This window comes from Mugil cephalus, chromosome 9 (genome assembly GCF_022458985.1).
Source record: "Mugil cephalus isolate CIBA_MC_2020 chromosome 9, CIBA_Mcephalus_1.1, whole genome shotgun sequence".
NCBI classification, from domain to species: domain Eukaryota; kingdom Metazoa; phylum Chordata; class Actinopteri; order Mugiliformes; family Mugilidae; genus Mugil; species Mugil cephalus.
In genome coordinates, this window is record NC_061778.1 from 13,685,737 (window position 1) to 13,712,060 (window position 26,324).

The window sequence follows — 26,324 nt, forward strand, 5'->3', positions numbered from 1 at the left end:
TTATAACTGATAAATTACTAAATACACGCAGTATTTGCTTGCATAAATTATTAATGAACGAGTCAGAGTTAAGGCCCGGTGAAGGAGAGATGCCCGTCCTCTGCTCACGCAGTGCCCACAAAGCAACTTTAAAACCGCACTGGTGGATTTAATTATTTGGCCACATGCACAAGCTGCAAACACAACATCCTGCATATACAGAGCAACATTAGCATTCGTTTAGATTTTCACTTCCAGCAACTTCTTCTCGGCTTTAAATCTGCCTCCTTGGCTGCTAAATGCTCCGCCGTGTGTTTAAAATAGACAGTCGCTAACTTTGTGCGCCTGCTCTTTGGTGCCGAGCAAGTGACAGAGTGATCGCAGGAGCAGCCTGGAAATTAGGTTTGGGAGCGGTGAATGCGAGCAACAACAATTAAATGAAAACAGTGAGTTGTAAGGTGTCAAACACTCAAGACAATGATCCCTTGACTCAAGCTCAGTGATAATCTTCCAACAAGAGCGACCCTTTCAGAGTAATTTGATCCATTGTTCATGTAAAATGCTAATTAGTGTTTTGTGTAAGGCGTCACAGTGAGGGTTATATTTTTTATTGTTATATTTTATATTGAAGAGTTTTTTGTTTTTTTGTCGAAGGGATACCACAGCAGAGCTAAAACAAAGATGTCTGGGACTTGTTTGTGTTTTCTTGAAGAGTTTGAAGTAGGATTTAGGTTTTTATACCAAAACATGTGGGTGATCCCCATCAGAAACTGCCCGACTCAACAACAGCATAAACTGGGTCCAAATTTTCTCATTGACGGTGAGAAGCTATTTCAAGGTGTGGCTGGAGATGAAAACCTTTTTAGGGATAAATGTTCAGACTGTGTTGGAGATGGCTGGTAAGTAATCTGTCGGTCACCTCCACTGTTCAAAGACGGATTTTTCATTTTCGCGTTGATGGCTTCCTTCACTCCACTTTGAAGCCATCTGTCTTTCTCATCTAAAAATGAAAACCTAGACTCCCCACCAGTCGTTTAGAACTGAAGACGATACTGGGATGAGTGGTGAAACATTATAAATATATATATATATATATATATATATATATATACACATACATATAATCAACATGAAATGAAGAAATGAACAGGGAGAGTTACAGTTTCATTTGTTTTGACATATCTATTCATATTTAAACTGCTATATCTGTAATGTCAATAGCAGCACGACCGACCGTAATAAATGCAGTGTGTAGTTCCGAATGCTGTGTAATCAAATGTACCCCGAAACACGCCGAACATATAGTTGACATTATCTAGAAGCCGAATGGAGCCCAGCGTAGCCGAACATGCAGCGAGACCGAAAATATCACTGAAGTCATCTGAAAGTGCCATATTAAAAATTGATATCACAAAGGAAAAAAATACCGGTATTCGGTACGAACCAGTTATACCGCCCAACCTTACCCTGGGAATGCACTACAACCTGCTGCAAGATTGTAGTATATTTTGTGCAGTTTCACATTTAGCTGTAGATCCTCATTAGTGCGTCTGCTGGAGGATTTCTCCTCCAACTTTGACTCCTGAAAAACTTATGTTCGAGTCTTGAAGAAAATGCACATTTCTGGGAAGCTCAGCTCCCGCCGTTGTGCTCCTCGTGCTCCTTTGTCTTCTCCTGTCGTTCGCTCTATTTCTGAGTTGCTCTCATGCACTTTCCCCTCTCCGCCATCTGTCAGCATGGGAGTCCCCAGTCTCTGCAGTTCTCTTCATCTTAATAATAGCACCTTGGTGGAAACTTAAGGTGTGGGCAAGCGAGGCCAGCAGTTCACAAAACGCTGGTTCAGCATGCACCAAACTGGACTAATGTCAGCACAACGCACTGCTGTTACCCCAGTCATGCCAGAGCCAACTAGTTGCAGCTCGGCAGTGACACTCTCTTTACTCCACCTCTGAGGTGGCCATTGTGTGTGTGTGTGTGTGTGTGTGTGTGTGTGTGTGAGAGAAAGAGAGAGAGAGAGAGCGCTCTGCTGTTCTATTTTCAGACAGCTATCATCATAAGCAATTACACTCTGCAGATAGACTGACATTCATTATGGCTGGCAGGCTGATTTGAAACTTGCTAAAAATTATTCTGAGGCCGTCTCTCCTCCCGCTTTCTGCAAGAGCTCCTATTTTAGTCGGTCGGGCTAAAACGCGAGTGATTACAGGCGCATTAATGAATTCTTCTCCGCGCAGGTTTAAATGGGTATTCGTTTATCGTAACAAATGCTCACCAAAATAATTTCACCCTCTTTGCCTCAAATTTAATTTCGGGGGGCCTTTCGGAAACGTATTACCGCCGTGTTTTGGCATGCGTCACCTCCCGCAGGAGTGTCTTGTAGTGTTTATACACGCCAGTGATTTGGGCGCGATCGGGCGGGCCGCACAGTGCCACCCCGGTGTCACGCAAACGGAAGATAAGGAAGTTCTTCGTGACTGCCTCTCGCAACGACACATGAACAGTTGGTTGTTTGATCACCTCCGCTGTGTAACTGTCCTGCTGGCCCCCTCCGTTTCATAGTCATTAACAGATGGCGGACGTGCATCTGTGGGTAAATGGCTAATGTCCCCCCGCTGATGTTCGGTCACACAAGGCTGTAAGCCTGGCGTGCACGTCGGAAATATGTACAAACACACATGCATTAGAAACGAGCACGCGCAGCCGTCGTGACACTGGTTCACCAGTAATTGGTTTCATTTAGAGGACAATGGCTGCTGGTGCCGGATAATGAAACATTAAGAATTAGCCCCTATATTCCCACTGGTGTGCCGGCTGCCAACTTTATTTTGGTCACTTTATCTCCTGGTTACCAGTTCAAGCTGATACACAACAGCCCGTAGCTGTTTTTCGTACAGATAGCCTGTTTGGCCAAGCCTAAGCTATTAATCTTCTCTTTTTTTTTCCCCTCCAAGCTGGGACGCTGCGCTCCTAGTCGTGCTGGAAGTCAACTATAGGTCATTGAAATGAATTTATGTTTAATGTAGCTATAATGGTTTAGCTGATTATTTGACCTTTCTTTCTCTGCTGCATGCAACCGTGTATAAAGTGCCAATACGGGCGTTTCTTACCCCTTTTAATAAGTCTGACCTCTAATTATTCTCAATAATCGGACATGATAGGTCATCTAATGCGGCTGTAATATAGCGCTGTGTTTCATGTAAAAGTATGCCTTAGACCAATTAATGCGAAATAGTTGTCGGTTAATATAAGTGTTTGTATTCTTCAGAGGCAGAATCTGGGAAATAAAAGCTCTTATCTGTGATGTTGTATCAGTATACAGCCCCGCGCCACTCTGTTGACAATTCATGGGAGACCCAGTCTGTGCTTTCAGACAATGTTGATCTGAATGTTTACATGCAAATGAGATTCATATAATTATAGTGCTATCAGTCTGGGGCAGGAAAATCTACTCTTATCACATCCAAATCCATTTATTTACTGTCACAGTCACCTTTTTTCATCTTCTCCAAATAACACGGGCGGCGGTAAATGTTGGTTAATACACACCGAAATGAACTGAGGCAAAGGAATCAACACTGGCAATCAACTGCTAGTTTTTTTTTTTTTTTTTTAATTAATCACCGCTCTGACTGTATGCTACAAACTTTCCGTCAAGTTCATTGTCAAACGTATTTGCAGCTCCGTTTTTGACTCCTGCCACGACGAAAGCTTTGAGTTTTGAACATGGAATCAAATTGTCTGATTAATGATTCCGACTCTGCACTGTGTGTGTTGTGTTTCAGGGACGTAGGCCAGGTTACTTCTCCTTCTTGGATCCCTTCTCCCCTGGCGTCTGGCTCTTCATGCTCCTGGCCTACTTGGCTGTCAGCTGCGTCCTCTTTCTGGTGGCAAGGTAAGAAGCTCACCATTTAAATGCTGCGCCGACGAGGGGGAGACAAGCAAAGGCTTTGGGTACAAAGAGTAAAAAACAAACACAAAAAGGTTTGTTTTGCGGATGTATGGAGGAGGAAACAAGTGTCTGTTCTTCTTGCTTCTCCTCGGTCTGTGCAGTTAATCCTCCACATCACAGTGAAAGAGACGTTCTCTTCCCAGTGGTGGGTCCCCAGCGTCACACTGCCCCCTGCTGTACAAGGAGGGAACTGGCACAGCTGCTTCTGAAAACCTTGATTGCTTATACAACGGGAGCATCACTGTTGTGCTGTATCATAAGATCATTACATTAAAAAGAAGATCTTGTTTATAATTCTCCAGACTGTGGATGCATTACCTCTCTGTAAAGGAAGTTGTTTATGGTATGTAATATAATAGAAACTGATTTGACTGATGACCACTTATGTATATAACAATATAACACTCTATTTTTTTCTGATAATTGCTAGGTATAATGTTTCCTCTATTATCAATGTAAGAAATAAGTCTTGTTTTACTTGCAGAAGGAAATTATGATCTCATTTTTTAACAGAGACGAATATTGTGTCTCAATCCAGCACGTAACTTTAGTTTCGTGAAGCAACATTTGAGCACGCCAGGCGCGCTGCCTACACTACAATGGTAAAATGGTTTAGTTGGAGCAGCTCTTAGGGAGTGGAAAGCAGGTTGGTTCTCTCTCTGGAGAGCCAAGGTGACTTTGTGCTCAGCTGAGTTGTTTTGCTTCTCATCCTTCACTCCTCTTTCTGTCGCCATTTCTCTCGCTCTCCGTCTCTGGAGTTTTACTACCATCAGAATACTAAATCCAACTTTCCTTCCCGTTGTCATTGGTTAAATCCCTCCGGACTCTCCGTGTTGTCTAAACCTGTTGTCTCCCTCTCTCCAGATTGACGCCGTATGAGTGGTACAATCCTCACCCTTGTCTTAAGGGACGCTGTAACCTGCTGATCAACCAGTACTCGCTTGGAAACAGTTTCTGGTTCCCGGTTGGAGGCTTCATGCAGCAGGGCTCCACCATCGCTCCGAGAGCTCTGTCTACACGCTGTGTCAGCGGAGTGTGGTTAGTACTGGCTATAAAGGCGCACGGACAACTGCGTGTTTCAAATACGCTAATATTCATAAGAGAATTGTATGTGTTCTGGTGTAATTTTGTGCACATGGCTCCACCGCGGAACTCACTTCATCCCGTGATGACATGATGCACGAACTAGACAACGTCTGTGTATGTCTGCCATTTCAGTTAGAACTTCATCCAAACCGAGCAGTGCCATCTGTCTCCACACAAACCCATTCATCCACTGAAAATCCCATCATGTCCTCTCCGCTGAGGTGCACGGTTATTTTAATCCTCGTACATTTTCGCCCAGATGATCCATCTTCATGCATGTTCCCGCGCATTTACATACCTTTGTGGGCTGCGCACATGTGTTTCATTCGCTCTGCCTTTCCTGCACAGGTGGGCCTTCACATTAATCATCATCTCATCCTACACTGCCAACTTGGCTGCCTTCCTGACAGTCCAGAGGATGGAGGTGCCAATAGAGTCGGTGGACGACCTGGCTGATCAGACGGCGATAGAGTACGGCACCATGCACGGAGGATCCACGATGACCTTCTTCCAGGTCAGAGTTTGCACACGTTGCTGTATATAATACACTCCTCAAACTCCTTGGTGACACATACATACGGTGGCACGTGCACAGCCTGAAGCAATCAATGGGGCATCTGGGGTTTTATCCTCCGCATCACCTTCCTGTCCTTCCCGTCTCCCTCCTCTAACCACTGGTTTTATCTGTTTCCTGTCTGTGCTTTGCCACAGCCATTCAATATCCTTCTCCTCGGGGAGATGGGCACTGTCCTGGTCCCACGCTATCCTCTTTCATCTTCTCAACTTTTGACCTCGGAGAGACAGAAAAAGACAGTTAGAAACAGAGAAAGGCGCGAGAGAGACGGACAGTGAAGGATGATGTAGGGGGAAGGGAAGAGAGACATTAGCCTTGTGTTCCTTGGCACTTTTGTGTCCACTGGACCTTGAATAACTCAGGGAAGACAGGCCAGGAGGAAGCAGAAGGCAGGCGGTGATGTTAAGTGAAGTTCCTCCTCTGAAGTGTGTAGTAAGTGGGAAAAGGTGTGCGCTCAAATTGAACAGGTGCACTTCCTCCAGGGAATCAGAGTTGGAATAAATGCGTCCACAGCACCTCCACAATGATGGTGGACATGTATCTGCAGCTGACAGACGTTTGGTGTCTTTCTCCTTGAACCTGTGCAGAACTCTCGCTACCAGACGTACCAGCGCATGTGGAACTTCATGCACTCGAAGCAGCCCAGCGTGTTTGTGAAGAGCACGGAGGAGGGGATCGCCCGCGTCCTGAAGTCCAACTACGCCTACTTGCTGGAGAGCACCATGAACGAGTATTACCGCCAGAGGAACTGCAACCTGACTCAGATCGGGGGACTGCTGGACACCAAGGGCTACGGCATCGGCATGCCTCTGGGTGAGTGGAGAACCACGTGATGGAGGGGGGGTGGAGAAAGTTTCAGAGGAGAGCTGAACTCGATGGATATAAGTTGCAAAGACAAAAGAAAGTTTTTTGGAGGGTAAAAGGAGTTCAGTGTTAAATGAAGGAAGCAGAGGACGGAGCTGATGGTTTCACTTAAGTGCATTGTGTAATTCATAGCGAAGCCGTGAAGAGCAGGGGTCTTAGCTGGAAGATACACAACGAAACTCACAAAAGGGAGTGAAATTGAAAAGCAAAGCCTCGGCAAAGCCAAACTACGAGCCGCTATCATGAGGCGAAATGATGCAAAAAGTGAGAAACTAAAAGGGAGACTGACTTTAATAAAGCGACTGGTGCCTTGCTGTGATGGGAGAAGTGAGACAAGAGAAATGTGAAATGTTCCTGGAGTCGTTTGTGTACGACTCTCTCGCTGCACTCAGAATAAACACATGGGTTTACTTGGACTTTGATCTCAGGTTGAATCAAACTGGAGACGAGGGAAAAACACACTCTTTAGAATAAACAAGATTCATCTCAATTTCTTTGATGTTTAAAGTATCGAGTATTGGATGGTGTTCCGTAGCACAGGCTATGATGTGACGTGCACAGAACAAGATAGTGAGCCTTTTAAAACTTATACTTGTTGAAACAAAGTCCGATCAAGTGACATAATCCATCTTTGTTGCCATGGTCGCGCCTGAGTTCATGCCTCCTCTCTTCCCTCCAGGGTCAGTGTACCGTGATGAGTTTGACCTCGCCATCCTCAAACTGCAGGAGGACAATCGCTTGGAGATCCTCAAGAGGAAGTGGTGGGATGGTGGCAAGTGCCCGAAAGAGGAGGACCACCGAGCCAAAGGTTCGTCTCCGGTTAATCCTCATCTCGTTTTGCGCCGTCGACGCTCTTTCGTTCCTTAATTTTCTCCTCCGCTGATCGCCTCAGGTCTGGGGATGGAGAACATCGGCGGCATCTTCGTGGTGCTGGTGTGCGGCCTGCTGGTGGCCATCTTCATGGCCGTGCTGGAGTTTGTCTGGATGCTAAGGCACGCGCCGGGAAACGAGGTGAGAGAGGGCTATCTAACCTGCATCTGCTTTGTCTCCCTCTCCCCTCCCTGGCACCCTCCCCCTCGCGGAGCCGCTCGGTTTTCCCACAGTGCACGGCTCTGACAGCGAGTGTAGCGTCTTCTCCTCCCTCCCCCCACGATCAGCACAAAACCAAAGATATACCTCACAGTTTACCTCACTCTGAGGAGCGCATGCACACGTGCATACATTTAGTGTGTTTTTATATAGCAGTAGAATGTTACAGGGAAAACACATAATGGACGTAAAATGGGACATTGATTGTAGATCGTATTAGTGAACATATGTTTACAGGGTGCTGTTAGTAAGACTGTTTTCATGGACTTAATTGCAGTTGTTTTAGCTTAGCCTTATCTAGTATATATATATTATTTAAAAGATGCCTTGTAGTGTGTGTGTGTGTGCGTGCGTGAGTAAGTGTCCGTGCGTGCATCTGCACAGAAACTGTCCAAATCTCATTCATTCCATCTGAGGGCGAATGATTGACAGTAATGGACGAGTATAGTGGCGATCAACCAGAACTTAATAATGGACTGTCAGTGCAACCAGATGCGGGGAGCAGAAGGGAGGATCTGTTTTCTGCTTTACTTAGTTTAGGGGACGAACAGTTGCAAGTATTTTATTTAACTGTGAAAACTTTATGCTGTCATGACATACATCTTAATGTAGCTCCGTCTGCGGTGGGGACTAGACAGCAGCACCGGGCCGTGACATCCGGCTGTTTGGAGCGTTTTCGTAATGACAAAGGCGAGTTTATTGTTAGTAAAGGAGCTCTGCTCGAGAGGGCGGGGGGGGGCTTTCGCCATTAATGCAAAATCAGAGAGAGATGTGCATGCGGTGATATAATTATTTCTGATGTGATTCATTTTAAAGTATACTTGATGACTGTCTGGCCTCCACACTGTGATTTTAATTCAATAAACATCCAGAATGTGAAAGTCAAACTCATGTGATTTCTTCTTCAGACTGATGTTTTGATGTACTGTGGGAAGTGTGTGTGTGTGTGTGTGTGTGTGTGTGTGTGTGTGTGTGTGTGTGTGTGTGTGTGTGTGTGTGTGTGTGTGTGGATTTAAACCTGTGTGTGTTTGTGTAGTTGTTGTGTTCAGCATGTGTGGATTGATAATTACTGTCTCCTGTCTCCGTGTCTGTGATTGCAGTTATTTGACTTTCCATATTGTATATTATTGAACACTTGATCATCGGCGCAGAAGATAAAACGTGCCACATGTTGATGTGAGCAGTAATTTAGACTGAAGGCTGTTCAGTGTGCACACACTAATCAGTGATAACGGAAATAACATGACATGACATGTATGTGTTGTGTGTCTGTGCTGTCCACCAGTCTGTCCCGATCAAGTCAGTCAGTCAGTGAGTTGTCTGGCCTCTCTCCCTCTCTCTCTCTTATCTTCCTCTACCCTATCTTTTTCTTCCTGTGTGTGTGCCTGCAGCAGTCAGTGTGCGAGGAGATGCTGCGGGAGCTGCAGGGGATCGTTCTGTGCCGCGACAGCCTGCAGGTGAGGCGCCGGCGGGCGGCGCCCATGCTGCGGCCCCGGCCCCTGCCCCTGGAGGAGCGCCGGGCGCGAGCCGCGGCCGCCAGCCTCAGCAACGGGAAGCTCTGCGCGGGCACGGGGCTGCCGGAGCCCCTCTCCCACAGACTGGCGCAGGAGGCCGCCCTGGTCGCGAGGGGGTGCAGCCACATCCGCATTTGCCCCGAGTGTCGGCGCTTCCAGGGGCTCAGGATGCGTCCCGCGGGGGCCGGCGGGGCCCTCCCGTCCCCCGCACACAGTGAGGAGAGCATAGAGTGGGACAAGACCACAAATAGCAGTGAACCTGAATAACACCTGGCGACTCCAGCAGGACTAACTTTCACAGCAGCCACCTCCCTTCTTTCCAGGGGTCAGAGATCATGTGGTGTTTTGATTCAGCCGTTTGGAGTTTGTTCTCAAAGGGCGGGACAAAGCTGTGGACGGTGCTTTGCCCCAGAGGCGACAGCCTGAGTCCGTTTTTGGAATCTCCTTGGGTGATTTTTTTCCTTGGTCATAGGAGAAGCTGATGAGTCTGTCTCGTTGTGGTCGGTCCCTGTTGGCCCTCTGTACCTTTTCGAAACAGGACGGACGAAAACGGCCACGGGACATTTGTACTATGCAGTATTTTCAGTCATCTATCATTGTGCTGTTTCCTTTTTCCTTTTTAAATTATTTCTCTCCTCTGTTGGATTATTAGTACTGAATATTGTTACTCTAATGTTAAAAAAACAAACTTTAATGACTTTTTTTTATCAGACAGTTTACTGTATGTGCGTGTATTGCCTCTGAAGAGCTGCATAGGCGAACAGACTAATGCAAAGGTCATCCGTCAAATCCTTTTATTTTGAAAGTGCCAAAAACCACAAGTATTGGCCTTGTGGCTGAAGAAAGCACCACGGCCTTGAGGAGACAACAAACGAACCCGTTAAAACAAACTTACAGACACACGGACTTCTTTTATAGTAGTGATATTCTATTAAAAAGGAAAAAAAAAAATGTTTTAACTGTTGGTATCTCTGAAAGACAGCAATGCATGTCCGGAAACGCCGGCAGGTGCTCGCTGAATGATTAATTGCTGAAGTGGAGGCTGAGATGTGAACTGAACTGAAAGAATGGTTTCCTGTTTTGAATACCTGCGTAAAAAAAAAAAAAAACACACAGTGGCTACACACAAACACATTTAATTTACGTCCTCCCTGTCCCGACATCTCTTTCTCCTCCATCTGTCCTCTATAGTTGGCACAAGACATGTTCAGGTTACTTACGGACCGGCCTGCGTGCGAGTGAACACCCGACAGTAGGAAGATTTTTATGTGAGCGGTTCGACTTGAGTTCTTTCAAATGTCAAGGCAGTTAAACTTGTAGTGAATGTGATGTTTTACACACTGCTCCGAGGAGCCTCTCATTTCTGATTTAGATGTGTTCACGCTCTTCACCAAACCGAGAATACGTGAACGGGGTTCATCGTGCAAACCGGAGGAAGCTAGGAAGCGATGGTCGAGTCGTCGTGTTTCTGTCCAGTCAAGTTGTTTCACTCCGCTGAAATGTATTCACTGATCCTGGTGTAAAAGAATAGATATCTACTTATCAGATATACCTCCAGACGTGAAAACACAGTGAGAACAAACCACCAGCAACAGGCATCTTCAGATCCACCTACTTAACACGACTCTTCCTTGCTGCGCCCGCCGGTTCCTGCCGTACAAAAAGCCCGACTGTTGCACACTTTGAATCGGTGGTCTCCACCCGTCCGCGCCGCTCCCTGCTTATCTCTGATGTGTCCATCATTTCAAATCCGCCCATCACGTTCTGTCAATCACCGTCCTCCAGAAGTAGGCCACCAGCTTGAAGGCACCATCTCCCGCACTTTTATTAGCCGCGCTTCGTTATGTCTCACCTGTGGTGTGTCGTAGTCCCTGCGTGTGGTCTTTCAAATTGGAAAACTTGGTAAAGGGAGGATTGTTTCCCTTACACGTTATTTTGCCGAATGTTTTTATGTAAAATGTTTTGTTTTTTTTATGTCACCTTGCTGTTAAATCATGCTGGGATTTGTGTTAGCATTTCATATATAGATGTTATTTTTTACTCTCTCTGTGCATCCAGTCCTCCAGTAAGGAAGCGCTGTTGTCCCAAAGGAGGTGTGTAAACAGAGTCAATCTGCAGGTTGCCCGACGTCCTGTTCATTTTATTAGTTCATTTGTGTTAGCAGAACAGAGACGCACACTTCCACCTGTACGATGTTTCTAGGGAAACATTTATGAATTCGCAAAGTCCTCAGAATATTAATGTCAGCTTTGTACATTTCTTCATAGAATAACTTGTTGAAGGCCGATTTCCAGTCAAATCAAAGCAGAAAACATTGCAGTTTTATAAAAAGAAGTTTTTATCCATTTGCCGAATGTCACCAAGGAACTGATGAGGGTTTGAAGGCTCCGGCTGCTCTCGATGCTAACTTCTTAAACACTGAAAACATTTACAGGGGTGCTAAATCAAGCGTAGTTGGAATGAGATTGCCAATTACCTCGAAGGCGCGAAGAGCAGTAGAGTACGAATTAAAACAAATCCCTCCGAAACACTGGGGCCACCTTCCATGGGAGACCGGCGAGAGAGACGGCTGCTGCATGTCATGTTGTTTTCTTACGTTGACGTTTTTATTCAGTTATAAATACGTTTCCTAAACCCTCCTCCGTTCTTTGGCCTCCTGGTCCCTTGCTCCGATGTATTCGACCTTCTCATCTGCTCACGTCTGTCACGCTAAATAGCTCCGGAGCGCGCTTCTTTAAGCTTCATTATTTGGCGTCAGGAGGAACATTCGGGCGGCGCTTGCATGAGGATGAGGGCGTTTGGGGTTTTCTGGCTGAGCAAACACAACAACTGCTGAGCGAGGCACAAGGATCGGATGCATCTACCTCTCGTTTTCTCGCCCGTAACTGAATTAGCGTCTGTGCACTTGCGAATCCTCCCGAGCAGCTGAGAATTTGAGTGGGAAGGAAGTGTAACGGGGGCTAATGAGTTTAACTACTCACTCATGTGCCGTATAAGCATCCGCTCGCCCATAGTCCATCTATCACTGTGTTTTTAGTGGATTTTTCTGTCTCCTCAGGATGGTGAGCGAACACCACAAAACACACATCATCTGATTTACAGTCCTCTCCTCTCCTCTCCTCTCCTCTCCTCTCCTCTCCTCTCCTCTCCTCTCCTCTCCTCTCCTCTCCTCTCCTCTCCTCACCGACTGCATGTCACTGCTGTGTTCAGTTTATATTATCCTCCTGCCTCTGGTGCTCCAGCTCCATAAATTAAGTGCGTCTCTAGCCCGGCACCGCCTGGCTGCCATTGGATTTATGGAGCCCATGATGAGCGTTGAGTGCCTGCGGAGGCGCCCTGTTGTAGCACCTAGCAATACCCACTAGGTGACTGTTATTGTGCAAGGATTTAGGAATTGTAGAGTACCTAGCTTGATGCATTTTGCCGCCCTGACTCCTCAAAGGCGATACATTTTTATTTTAGTGTGTTTCAGTATTTGCTGGCGTCTCAGTTACACAAACTTCACATTTTTGAATTTCTGAACCTCTGTGTCCACTTTCAGGAAGCCAAAACATGAAACCTGAGTCATTTATTTTGAATCTTTTAAATATTGTATATCGTGTGTCTTTAACTCTGTATTCAGTTTGACTTAAATGTTTTTTTTTTTGTTTTGTTTTTTACTGCTGTGAATCTGTTCATCACATTTCTCCTGCCAACACTACATCCCCTTTATTTCCTCTCTGACGGCACACGACTAATGATTTTAAGGATAACAATTGAAATAAATAAGAGACTATTAATGGTAACTACCAGATCCCCAGCGAGACCGGTGTAGATTTTAAGTGAGAGCTTTCCCATTGATTTGCCGGCAATTAATTGTTGTTGTTGCTGTGCTCGGAGGAAAAGGTGTTCGGAGAGGAGTAATTCTCCACCAGGTGAGACGCTGCCCGGGCGGTTACACAGCCTTTTGTTCGCTGACAGTTGTTGAACATATTGACCAAAACATCTTGACATTGTTTGTCTTTCAGAGAAATAAAATGGAGCTTCATTTACTTTGAGTTTCGCTCCCTCACTTTTCATTCCCGCCGTGATCGATGGGGCCATAGATGAGGAAGCATTGATTAGATAGTTGTGCGTGTGTTTGTTTGTTTGTGTATGTGTGTGTGTGGTCTTTTGTGTACACTTGCCTCCATGGGAAATGACTGTGTGCGCATCCCGATTCATCAGCCTGAAGCTGCCTCGTTGCATCGTCACCCAAAACGCTGGACAGCGTTCAACGTCCGGCGCTCTTTGTCGGGTGTTCGCCAGAAAAATGGAAGCGGCCGCCTTTTATCATAATAATCGCAGCGGCACTTCACAGCGCAGTCGCATTTTTTACGCATCAAACTGACAACATTGGACTTTGTTGACCTTGGGTTAGAGTTTCAAAGACTGAAGTGCACATCAGTCACTTTCCATAATGACTCCATCTTTTACCGAGCATCATCCATCCTCTGGGGGAGCACTTCAAGTGACAGAGTTCAAATTAGAATCTGCTCATTTATCATGTTCAGTCTGGACAAAGCAGGACCTTGTTGTTGTTGTTTTTTCCCCCTGCCCACTATTAATACAAAAAAGACTCGTCCATAGGGAAAAGATGCATAAGGTTTCAAGGACCAACCCACAACAGTTCACAGGTGTGATGGACAGAAAGGCAACAGAAGGATGAATGATGGAGTGAGGTAGAGGATGGATGCCTGTTTGGGCTCCTTGCCGCTGATGGCCGAGAAAGGAGGAGATTCTGAATGGGTCTCAGATAAATGTAATCTCAAACTATGAAAAGAGGAGGGAAGGATGTGGAGAGGGACTGGGGAGGGGCAGGGTGAAGGGGTTTGAATGGGAGGGAGAGGATGGACGGGGTCTGCCGGCTGAGTTAACCGGGCATGAGGAAGCTTGACGGCAATTAGGGGAGTGGTTGAAGCATGGAGCTGCTCCTGAACCTCTGTTAACTTCATTTGTTCTGAGTTTCATACTGTTTTAGAGTCTATACTTACTTTACTTACACACTTTTGCCTTTGATGCTTACATTTGAATCACATTGCCTCTGTATTTATATTGTTTTATTTAAATACTTCTTCCACCACGAGGTCTATTTATAGCTCAGCTTTTTTCCATAACGCTGATGTTACAGTAAGACACACTGCTACTAAACCATTATTCTGTGCCCCTCCCCTAACAGGTGCATGGTGTGCGTCTTGTTTTAAGTATTCGGCAGCGGCAGCTGCCCCGCTACACCCGCAAGCAGGAACTCACGCCCTCTGAAGGCAACGGCTCCGTGCAGTTTGAGGAGAAAACACTGGTTTTCAGATAAAGGCCTCTTGAGTTCCTGTGTTAATTGGTCATTAGAGCAGAGAATTATCTTAATCCCCCGGTGAAGCATTCATTACCCCGCAGATGAGAGACTAAAAGAAAAAGATTGCACTGGGCCATGTAAAAGATGCACGAATGACAGCCTTGCAAGTGAAATCTGTTTATCTTGCTCCCCGCAGGGGAAGTCGGCTTTTATCGATGGCAGGCAGCTAAATCATATTTCCTGCATCATTAACTGTTATTTTTGCCTTTCTCTTGCTGTTGTTTATTGTTAGTCTGCTTCATATTGAACATTACTTTTAGTTTGCTTTTTTTATTATTTATTTTTTTATGCTTGCTTGTGGCCAGTTCTGCTTTCTTGCCTTTTATCATATTTGGCCTCTGAAGCACAGCCAGAGAAAACTCCATTAACGGTGCCACCTTTGCTAACTTCGCTGTGAGCTTGTTGTGAAGTCATGAGAGTAACACTATTCTCTTACCCTCTTTCACTAATTGCACACCGCATTAGAGTTCCCTCTTATGGTTTTATTCATCTTAATTTATGTTCTGTCAAAGGCAAGTGTGCAGCATACACACATAACACTCCCTGACTGTAGTCATTTGCTACATCTAGTGGACATTAAACAACATTACAGAGAGGGCGCACTACTGAATACAGATAAGTCTCTTGTACACTGATGGTTAAAAGTATAATAAAAACACCTATTGGTGTTACAAATTGAATCTGTCACAGACTTCACTTTCAGTCGCAGTCGTCTCGTCAAAGATGCAGAGACAAACAAATGCATCTCACTGAGGCTTTCGTTTGCGAAGGCCGTGTCTTTCAAGTGTCCAGCGCATTCAGGCCAAATTCAGAGAGCACTTCCTTGTAATTTCGGTGGAGGCCCGCGCTCTTCTCCTCCCGTCCCCGCCGAGCCGCATGCAGCTGTGCAGTCAGGCCGTCCAGAGTCTCCTGCAGAAAACAGCAAAATTAAGATGCGCGCTCAGATTTTGCCTCGGAGTCACCCTGTTGTCTGGCCTGATAACCCTCTCCCTCAAACGCCTTTATCGCTGATGAGTTTCGGGAGTGAGCTGATGGAGAAGACGTTTAATTAGATTCTGTGTCATACTGGGGAAGCGGGAAATAATGTTAATTACATATTAAAATCCAATCTTGACAATCAGCCTCTAACAGGGCTCGAGGCTTGACCACTTACCTTTGAAGATCTGAGAGCGGAAAATTTGCATGCGCTGTATGTGATCAGTCAATCAGGCTGTACCTACAGAAGGTCAACATCCACCGCATCTTAATGTGAGATTGTACTTTAAATATTCAAGTATCACTGTCCTGTAGTTTAGCATAACATTGTCCTTGATTATTGTTGATATCATGAACCCAAGCACTTTTTTATACTGTTTAAAACTGCTTTTAAATAGACAACAGGATCCTTTAACCGCTAATGGAAAGTCTTCCTGTGACTCACTCAGGGTGTAAAATGAAGCACATCACTTTCGCGACTGATTTCAAATCACTTTTCACATTTCACTGTCCCGAAATAGTGATGTGCATGTATAAAAATATATATGCACAGTTCTGTACTGAGGTTTTTAGAAAGCTGCTTCCTGTTGGTGACTGTGTGTTATCTCTAAAACGAACGGAGAGTCTATAATGTCATTAACCTGTAGGACCATTGAAGAAAAACATAAGACACTAAAACCCAGCATGAAAAAAGACATCTGGCTTTAAATAAGCAGTGGAGCAGATGGAAATCTGATTACAAGGCTGCACCTGTGTTTAATATGCAAGTTACAATATGTGGTTATCTTGATCTTTGCTTTGCTAAGACTCAACCTGATAACCTCACCTGTGCCTTTAAAGCATAAAGCGCTACATGCCAGACCGTCCTGCGAGTGGTAAAATAATAAAACACCTCTTGGAGTATGCCATCTGCTCTGTATAAGACAATGCAGCCTGACAAAGGGTAGAGAGCTCACACGAGTCAGTGCACTGCTCATTGAGATGGAGCCAAAAGTCTATCACACTGTCTTGTTTGCATAGCGACACACACGCGCACACACACCCAGGCACATTATGCAGACGCGCTAATCCCTGCCTGTCGCTTCTGCTAAACAAATAACCGAGAGCGAGATCACGCGAAGCTGGCCTCACAATACAGGCAAGGAAGAATACCATCTATGTTAGGTCAACACAGAAAAATGTACAGTGATCCACAGTGTGAAAGCGGTTCACCTTCATTGACTTGGCACACATCTACATGTATGTTTAAGGTGCATGTGACCTCAGAGAGGCAGAACAAACCCACAGGAGACTGTTACTGGCTACTTCTTCTTCTTCCTTAAATCAGCTTGTGTATTAAGTAGGCTGGTGTTGGACTTACATGCAGGACCTTCTCATATTCTGTTTCCATGCCGTCCAGCTTGTGTTGGAGGTCTGCTATGATGCCATCCTTCTCCTGTTGCACTTTCTCACGTTCCCTTTTCTCTTTGCTCAGTTCTTCTTGACAAAGGGCTGGAAAAAGCATACATTTAACAGGTTATTCCAAGTCTTTACCATTTACTGTGGACTTTAAAATTAGATTTATTCATACCCAGGTCTTCCCTCAGCTGGCTGACCTCCTGCTCCAGCCGCTTCACTTTGTCGGTCAACTCCGTCTTCATGGTTTTGTACTGGCGACTGAAGTCTAGAGTGACATTCGTGTCAGCCTTCATTGCTGATTCACTATGTAAGGCTAATGTAGCAATCAGCTTAACCAACCAGCTAATTAGACTTTTTGTTCTTCATAAGAAATTACCCTTGCCAAACATGCCCCTTGTCCTCGCTCCCTAAGGGCTCCAGACTTTGCTCAGGTTATTAAAAGACAGACTCATTTTTCATTCATGCCCTGCCTGTACGTACCGGAGTTGACGTCCCTGTGGTTTTCCCTCTCGTGCTGCAGCTTCTGCTCCATGTCTCTCATGCGTCTCCTCAGGTCGATTCTATCAGACTGGACCTTTCTTACTGACTCACTCTGCAAGGCTGCGGGAAACGTGCGGAAATTAGCACAGGTGGCAAAAACTCACTTTTTTTTATTATTTAATTAACGCAAACTAAATTATTTATAAAACATGTTCCAGTATCAAGATATGCTTTAACATGTGAGCAGTAATTTACTGTTAGCTAAACTAGCAGGTACAGATTATACTTGTTCAGTTTCCACTGGTGGATAAAGTATTTGTTTTGTTTACTTCATGTCACACTACAATGTTAAAACCTTCAAAGAAGATAACAGTAAGGCTGTTACTCAATTAACAGATAGGAAGCAACTAATTAGCTTTAACTGCGTGACCTATATACATCACACGGTATATTTTGTATGTGGAGTCTTAATCAGAAAAATAATTCATGACCATAACTGTCAAAAAGGACATTTGTCTCTGAAATGTAGTGGATCAGAGGAAGATGAGGAAGGCATTAGAGTAAGTGCACTTCTAACTACGACACTAGCTACTAGAAGTGTGCCAGTGCATGTTTTGTATGTAAAACATTGCATTTCTATAAAGTCTTCAAGAAAAGCCAATGCAAATGACTTAATACTTTCATGTTTTTCTTGAAACAGCATAGGGACAGTGGGAAAGTGATATCGCTGTAGCGAATAATTTAGTCAATCAACAGAAAACAACAGCTATTACTAGAAAAGTAAGTAGTTGTATCAAGCAACAAACGTTTGCTGGTTCTGGTTTCTCAAATGTTTTTATGGATTGTAGATTTGATCTTTAGGAGTTTTGGACTACTGGTTTTCTACCCTTTAATACCCTTTTATTGAAACTATAGCCACACAACATTGTACATTTGCCACTGAGAAAAGCACAACTTAAGAAATGACAGATGCATTTCTACACTTTAACAGTTAATAAGAGTTACATTCGGTTTATAACTTTGCTATATTATAACAATTAACACCTCACCTATGTGATCCTGCAGAACGGCTACATCCAAAACACTGCGCCTATACTTTTCTTCCAAGACATTTTCACCTGCAATAAGACAATAATGCACGTGAGAAATCCCCATTTTAACTTCTCCAAAACGAGTAAGCATGTAAATTATCTCACCGGCAAAGTTACTTTTCTCTGGATTTTTCTTTGAGGTCTTTTTTGTCTTTTTCTTTGGAGCCATGTTTGCTTGCTGCGAGGCCGCCTGTTCAGACCTTAGAGCTCTCTAACCTACAACACTGACTATAATGGGGATGAGTCTTTGTTGCCGGGCACCGGTTGCTGGGTGAGTTGCCATGGTGCCCAACTGTGCTGCTTGATTGATAGTTGATTGACTTTAGTGGCAGCCAATCACCACTAGACTGAGACACCGTCGTGTTTTAAGCCCACGAACACAGGCCGTGTGTTACTGGATCTTTTTTAGTCGTGTAAAGGGCGTCTTTTGTTGTCAGGGGCGACCAAACCCCACGCCGGGAGAATCCGAGGCTGCATTCAGCATCTCCTCGACGTTTTATGAATGCTGTACAGGCAGAGGCGCGCACCCGACTACATTCATGACTCGGGGACGCGCGCCGAGAGAAGGCGTGGAGTGTGGTTTGGGTTGAAGGAAGGGGGGGTTGAACGGAAGGGGACGTACAGGAAAGGAAAGGGCCGCACATACACGTCACGGGGGGGAAACTGAAAATTTCTGGGCAATGTTTAATTCCCACTATTATTTATTCGCCCTTGTTCCCGTGTATGGCCGTGAAGCTTTCGTAGTTTTATGTGCTACTTCCTCCCCTCAGTCATCGCCGAGGCTTCTCTGTCGTCAGCCTCACGTCCCGCAGAGGAAGGCTGACACTGTCACACAGCCACTGAACTTCCCGTCAAGACACGGCACGGGCGAAAAGATCTGCTGCTGCTGCTGCTTCTGACAAAAAAAAAGGGGAACGACATTGGGGGGTATCAAGAGCAGAGAGAAGGACGCACTCGAGTCCGTCTGGGCAGAGAGACGGTGTCTTTGTCCTCCCGCTGAGGACGAGCAGAGGCAGGTCTGCTAATTAGCCCGCAGAGAGGGGACGGTGAGCGGCGCGGCTAGCTGCAGGGAGTGAGTGACCGCTGGGCTCGTTTTTTTCAGCCACAACCGGGACATTTATCCGGCAAACTGATGTTAGGTTTACCGATGGGAGCCTTTTTCCGATAGTCCTCCTTCCCTCCCTCACTCCCTCCCTCCGCCTACCCACCGTCGGACCCTGGCTCGGATTCGCCGCTCGGGCGCAGTCCTCGCAGGGGGGTACCGGATCACCATCGCCCGGTCCAGCTAACTCCAGGCGGCGGTTCGGTCCCCCTGACCACTTCCCTGCCTCTGGCCGACTCTAGGCGAGCCCGACGATGGCAGGGAACCTGAAGAAAGGCGGGGGGATCATCGGAATGATGAAGGATGCCTTCCAGCCACACCACCACCACCTCCACTCCCATCACCAGCCCGGGGCCGTGGACAAAAAGACGGTGGAGAAATGCTGGAAGCTGATGGACAAGGTTTGTGATGGGCAGAATTAACTAGCCATTAACTTTGGCCTTTGGATACCCAGGGTGACTGCTAACTAGCTGTAACTAGCTGGCTGATCTCCTGCTGCAGGTCTGTTGTTGCTAATGTGCAGCTACTTCACAAGACATGCTTAGCTAACTGTAGCTAATGTGCTAATATATCCTCCCTCGTTCAATACCTTATATGCCAAGCTACCTCCCAGCACCGTATAAACCTGAGACATTTAAAGCAGCATTACATGAGCGATAGGCCTCGGACATAGAAATAGTTTCTCTAATACTCTGTTTGTTGGGGCTGTTAACCCTCGCGGCTAACTAGATTATACGTGGTACAAAGAGTTAGCTGCTTCGACACCGTTTAACCACAGAGGTGTTTAGCAGAAACATTAGCAACAACTGAGAAGCTGCTGCGTTCAAAGACACGACATAAAACCTTCTCAACTGAACGCACTTATTGGCAGGCTACTAATTTACATACAAAGGCTGCTAGCGCTGTTGCAGTCTTCCCTGTGCATGAAGTAAAGTCTGCCCAGTCAGCTGTATGTCAGCACTAGGAAACAAGGGTGACAAGTCAAATCGAGAAAAAAAAAATAAGATATGTCCATCTAACTGGGCCAATTATGATCTTTTCACAGGGTAGACTCATCTCACAACTTTACTTCTCGGAAAGAAAAAAAAAAGTCTGCAACAGTTTGACCCCCAGTTTCCTGTGAGATTCACACAGCTTGTTAGACTCTCCTCCTCTTCCTATTTGAGGCCTTAGTTTTGAGCTGTGATCTTCAGCGATGGAGCACTTTGTGAACTAAAAGAACCCATATTCTAGTTAATTTCTACAATGTCTACACTAGAGGCCATATTTGAGGAGCTACTGTAATTAAATTAGCCAAGACAACTGATGTGAAACCGAATCGCAAGTGCTTAGAATTGTGTTCTCAGAGCATCTCCAGCGCCCCTTTAAAAACCTTGTCTGTACATCTTGAAGTGCACGACAAGACGGCCGGACTGCTCACAAAGTGCTACTTAAACCACCTACTCGTGCAGGTTACACTATGAAAATAATTTACCATGCACTTCTGACCCAGTAAAACAGGTGAGGGGCAGCACACTTACACACAAAGAAAGTGTCTTACCTTTGAAATGGCTTTGAGACGCAAAGTATTTTTACTCCCACGGGTTGTTTAAAATAGCCACAGAGATATTTCTCGGTGCTATCTAAAGGAAAACCTCAGCCCAGGCTGCAGACCAGTAGACCAGCACCTGCGGTAGTATAATGCAGTTTTTCTTTGAGAACACCTCCTGCACGGGCCTAAGTTAAAATTTTATCATAACTGCAAGGGAAATTTCCACCTTCAGAGTTGCCTGCATTAACTCCTCTCCTGCTGTGCTGAGCCTATCAAACCTAAACCATTATAATAAAGCTGTTAAGTTACACTTAGCGTCTAAGGCTAAAGGCAGGTTCTTCTAGTTTGTAATAACTAAAACAGTGAAAGCTGAAAAACTGATTTGCAAAGAAGCAATGCGCATAAAATCAAATTGTGTAGTTATACAACTTTAATTTCTTTTTTTCTTTTTTTTTTTTACCACATTACTAACCACAGATCAGTTTTTATGGGCAGTCCCATATTTGTATAATGTGCTTGTGTCCGTACCGGTATTTTATTGTTTTAGTTTATCATCATCCTCAATCAGTCCTAAACTTCCAGATTATTTTTCAGTGCATTATAATTTTTACAGTTTAGTGTATTTCTGTCTCTTCTGTTGCGTTGCTTCACCCTTTAGGCTAAATCAAGTAATTCATTCATCTTAATTGGAAGTCAAGCTTAGAAAAGTGTAACCGCTATCCGTATGAGCAAGTACTGGCAACGATACGTTTGTGTTCAACAAGACATTTTGGCAGCAAAGAATTTCAGGCCATTATGTTACGCAAAGATAATGAGTTTAATGACAATAGTTTTGTGCTGTAACATTATATTTGTGGCAACATAAATGTCTGCGGGTGTGACTGTATCGTTCTGTAGAGGAGCGCTAATGATTTTATTTTTTTGTCTCGGTATAGACAGAGAACATCCAGAAGGTTAATTTATCTCACCATAAACAGTACTTTCTCATGTAATTAAACTCGATATGTTTTGAAATCTGAAACCACTGGGGAAGGAAACCTTTTCCAGGAATGGCATCTAAACTTTTCTCCCATCCGGTTAACCTTTACACCTTGAACTCGATGCAGAGAGTCTACTACGTCTATGCCAGGTGTAAAATCAGCCAGGAGAGACAAAAGAGAGGAAAGGACGTGGAATGCAGTTTAGCTTGGAGGCAGTCGACATTTTACTTGAAGACAGAAGCCTTAATATACGCTGACATACGAGAGCCCTCAGTTGTTTTGGCCTTGGACGTGTGCATGCATCAACGTGTGTCGAGTTATGAGTACGTGGTATCATGGCAGATGATAATGTCAGTGATGTAACCTTAGTGATAGTCTTATTTGGTGTCAGATATTAGTGTTTGGAGGCCTTGAGATATAAGACATTGCAGACGTGGTGCTGATAATAATACTAAAGGTGTGTTTGGTGCAACAGCTGAACTTATCCAAAATACTGACCTTACAGTTGAGTTTACTAACTAAAACCAATTCAGTCTGTAAAATCAGAAGGGTATTTCTTGTTTGTCTGCATTTCTTACTGCTATTTTTTCATTCAGCCCATTGATCCGTAAGACCTATTGAAAAGCGTTATGGATTAACAAAATGACTCATATCTTTAAAAAAGGATTTGACCTTATTCATGTGGACATGTTGCACTGAAATATTTCAACTATGTCCTATTTACACCCAGTATCAGTAGCAAGACTACCTTTTAATGCTGAGACACTAGTGAAGGCCCACAAGCTCATATCGTTTCCTATGTCCTAAATGTCCTACTGGTCAATCGTGACCCCGTTCTTTTTAATAAGCATTTGATGATGAACACAATGGCCTACAATACAAAATGAAAGTACAATATTTCTACCATGTCGAACTGTAACATACGAAGTTGGGATTTGACAAAGTCTAGGTGCCCTCTACTTGGTGGTCAATAGACCAATGAAGGCCAACAAATGCTGAGTTAATCAGTTAAACATTCAGATTATAAATGATCAAAAAAATGCAATGGTTGATATGAATGGTGATCAAATAGGTTAATTTGTAAAATCAATAGATATTTAATTTGATATCACACAAGAAAATCAACAATTACTTAATCAGTTGGCCAACTAATTGACTAATCGATTAATCTTCTAATGTAATCTGTTTAGATATTATTCCCTGGCCTGTCGAGAAGACGTTTAGAAGGTGCGTTGAATAGAACAAATAAATCTCATTTATTTAGTTTGACTTCCTGGAAGCCATGAAAAACATTGTCGCACAAAAACAGATGAAACTGTTGGTTTGGTAATGAAAGAGCGTAAGAGTCCCTTTGGCACAGATTCATGTTTTAAAGCGTATTGTTGATAACAATTAATAAAGTCAAACCTTTTGAAGTCTTATTTTCCCTTAAAGACAAAAAGGAGAGGCAAGGAAATTCAAACTGACATTCTTGTAGAGCTGTTCCTGCCATATATCTGTCTAGTTCATAATTGGTAGACAATAATTTGGCCTGGTCTACAAAGAATGAGCCATGTCCTGTTGCTGACATGTAATTGTTCAGTCACCACAGAAGCTGACGGCCAGTCAACACGGGCTCAAATCAGGACGGACCTGACTTTTTTTGTTTTTAATAGAAGTGGACTTTTTGGCCTGTCCAATCTCACAAGTCAGTTTGACTTGTGTCCAGTGGTAAATGACTGTGTCCATACAGAACTTAATGACACAGTGTTCTAGGCCGTCCGCCAGTGTCTTTTATAATGGTCAACGAAGTGACTCAGACGCAGTTCAGCAGTACAGTGTGATGGGTGAGGAAAAGTTGAACATTGCTGAGGATGAAACATGAGTTCATACACCCCTAGTGAACATGCTTCACTCAAGCATAACGTTAATTCTTAATGGTGTGAATGCAGACACTGGAGGTCTTCTGTGACTCATTTTCTCACCATTCACCCTAATTCTGCTAAGTCAGTGATTGTTATTAGTCAGTTTGGTTTGGTTTGACATTAAAAAAAAACGCTTGTGGACATATTTGAAATGGTTCACTGGAAGCTTGTATCCACGTTTTCGCTAAAATAGCCCACGCTTCAGCCGGCGACATTTGCAAGGCAATCATCTTTGAACGTTCAAGTCAAAAGAATGTGTCCTTTTTAAGGCAGAAGTGGTTTAGGGTGTGCATATAGAAATGGGGAAGTGTAAACACATCAACAGCTTCTCTAAACATGCTAAAGAAGAGACGATTCCAACTGTGCTGACCTATAATCGCATAGGCGTGTGCAAGCGTTTCTGTCTGCAGCAGTAGACGGACGCTTAAGTTTTTGCAGTAAGAACAGAAGACCTGCATCGATTAGTGCAGGTATTCCTTGTTCATATCTTTCACGGAGATACAAGTAGCCTAAGTGGTGCTGGAAAAAAATTCACGATGTCTTAATGGATTAAATCCATCACACTCGATGTATGCATTCCATTATGTAATACACTGACGTGAAACACTCGGAAAGCTCTGAACTTACCAGGGCTTTCAGGGGCCTTTCTCCCTGTCTTTAACTTGGTAGGCGTTTGCCTTTCTACAGGCCTCCTGTCTGCACTCACTGACGTTATTTCACTCCAACGCTGAGTGATTCAATACAGAAAGGAGCTGTAATATGCAGTGTTCTCTCTATATGATATAAGTAATTGAACCAAAATGCATAGTGACACATGAGTGAACTCCCTGTCTTTCTGTGTCACTCTCCTTCACCGCCACCTCACCACTCCTCTTCTAACATTTGGCGTGCTTTTCTCTCATGTAACCCTCTCGCACCCATTTCTTGTCTCTAACGGTATCTTGTCCTCCCCCTCACATCCTCCCTTTCTGCAGGTGGTGCGTCTGTGCCAAAACCCCAAATTGGCTCTGAAGAACAGCCCCCCTTACATCCTGGACCTGCTGCCAGACACCTACCAGCACCTGCGCACCATTTTGTCTCGCTATGAGGGCAAAATGGAGACACTGGGGGACAACGAGTACTTCCGGGTCTTCATGGAGAACCTGACCAAGAAGACCAAGCAGACCATCAGCTTGTTCAAGGAGGGCAAGGAGCGCATGTACGAGGAGAACTCGCAACCCAGGTGAGTCGAGCGGAAAAAAAATTAGGGCATCCGTCTCCATATTAGCTGAGTGGTTATGTGAGTGGTTTCTCTGTTCTCCGCTCAAAGCGAAGCCATTGTGTTGATTCCTTTAATGAATCTGTTTGAAAGGGCTCATTCGGAGGTGTGAATTTTTCTGAATCCATCGGTTCATTCTGAATAATTATGACTGCACTGGCACACGATTGCACCCATCCCCAGCCCCCGGCGTGGTTGTAGCTCAAGATGTATCAAAACAAGAGGATGGATGTGTTGTGGTTTGAGCATGTGAGCGTCTGAGGTCAGATTGGCGCTTAAATCTACAGCTGCCTGCATGCCTGTCACTTTGTTTTTGTGCCTCCCTATCTCTACCATCTACTTAAACCTGTTCTCGTCGTGTAGCTGTCTTACACTATGGTTTTTTAATCATACCAGCCCCCCCAACCCCACCCCCTCGTCTCGTTCTTTGTTCTTATGGGGATGATCTTGTCTAGAAACATAGAAGTGTGTAATCTCTACCGAAAACTAGCTTTTCTTCAGGGTGTTTACAGGCTGCGGTAATTGATAAGGAACTGTTTGTGATTCCCATGTTTAAAGAATCCCAAATGAAAGAGATGATCCTTTTATGCAAAACGTTCAGCCGAGGATGTGAAGACACTGGAGCTTCGGCACAAAGTCGTGGTAGTTTCAGTTTCTAGTCTAGATGCTATAAGACATGGTTGGAACGGGTAACATGAGATAGTAAGATGGACATGAACATTTCATGAGTGATATGAACCAGAGTTTTCCCCAAAGCTGCCTCTGGACTTTTCCTTTATCTGGCTGATAGTGAACAAGATGACTCGGTAAAGATTTTTTTTTTAATGTTGCCAAGGCAGCTTTTTATCTCTGTCTGCTATGAACTGAAATCATTGCCGGAGGGGAGAAGTAGCCAAGTATAGCTTTTCTCCTGCATTTTATTTTTGAAATACGATTACTTAAGCCAATTACAAGTTTCCTCAGCTTCATGTAGCATTAGCTGCGTTTCCATTGGTTTTTCACGAAATAAAAGCGATATTTCTGAAATTGTGATATGTACGCGTTTCCACTGAAAGGTGTTTAGCGATTAACGCCTTAAACTCTATTGAATTCTCCTCACACAAGACTTCACTTTGAGGAAGGTGGACTTCAAATGAATTGATCACATGACCCGCTGAGTCATCTCTGGGGACGTCGGTT

The 26,324-nt window shown here is 44.5% G+C and overlaps 3 protein-coding genes across 4 annotated transcripts in view; 2 read left to right on the forward strand and 1 right to left on the reverse strand.

The window, feature by feature from the left end:
* Positions 1-13,092, forward strand: part of grik4 (glutamate receptor, ionotropic, kainate 4) — a 280,111-nt gene extending 267,019 nt beyond the window's left edge. For both annotated transcript variants that reach the window (XM_047594954.1, XM_047594955.1), the window contains 7 exons: positions 3,762-3,871; positions 4,793-4,966; positions 5,363-5,528; positions 6,176-6,401; positions 7,132-7,260; positions 7,345-7,463; positions 8,933-13,092. In XM_047594954.1, coding sequence (XP_047450910.1) covers positions 3,762-3,871; positions 4,793-4,966; positions 5,363-5,528; positions 6,176-6,401; positions 7,132-7,260; positions 7,345-7,463; positions 8,933-9,322 — 1,314 coding nt within the window. In that variant the 3' untranslated portion in view covers positions 9,323-13,092. The remainder of the gene's footprint in view (positions 1-3,761; positions 3,872-4,792; positions 4,967-5,362; positions 5,529-6,175; positions 6,402-7,131; positions 7,261-7,344; positions 7,464-8,932) is intronic.
* Positions 13,093-14,887: 1,795 nt separating this feature from the next.
* Positions 14,888-18,848, reverse strand: ccdc153 (coiled-coil domain containing 153). The gene is made up of 6 exons (XM_047593243.1): positions 18,476-18,848; positions 18,329-18,397; positions 17,280-17,399; positions 16,972-17,064; positions 16,762-16,892; positions 14,888-15,335 (listed from the first exon to the last, which is right to left on the reverse strand). The coding sequence occupies exons 1-6, from the start codon at positions 18,537-18,539 to the stop codon at positions 15,207-15,209; spliced, it is 606 nt and encodes a 201-aa protein (XP_047449199.1). The 5' UTR covers positions 18,540-18,848; the 3' UTR covers positions 14,888-15,206.
* Positions 18,849-19,016: 168 nt separating this feature from the next.
* Positions 19,017-26,324, forward strand: part of cbl (Cbl proto-oncogene, E3 ubiquitin protein ligase) — a 33,853-nt gene continuing 26,545 nt past the window's right edge. Inside the window, exons 1-2 of the mRNA XM_047593238.1 lie at positions 19,017-19,873; positions 24,862-25,109. Of these exons, the coding sequence (XP_047449194.1) occupies positions 19,727-19,873; positions 24,862-25,109 (395 nt within the window). The 5' untranslated portion in view covers positions 19,017-19,726. The remainder of the gene's footprint in view (positions 19,874-24,861; positions 25,110-26,324) is intronic.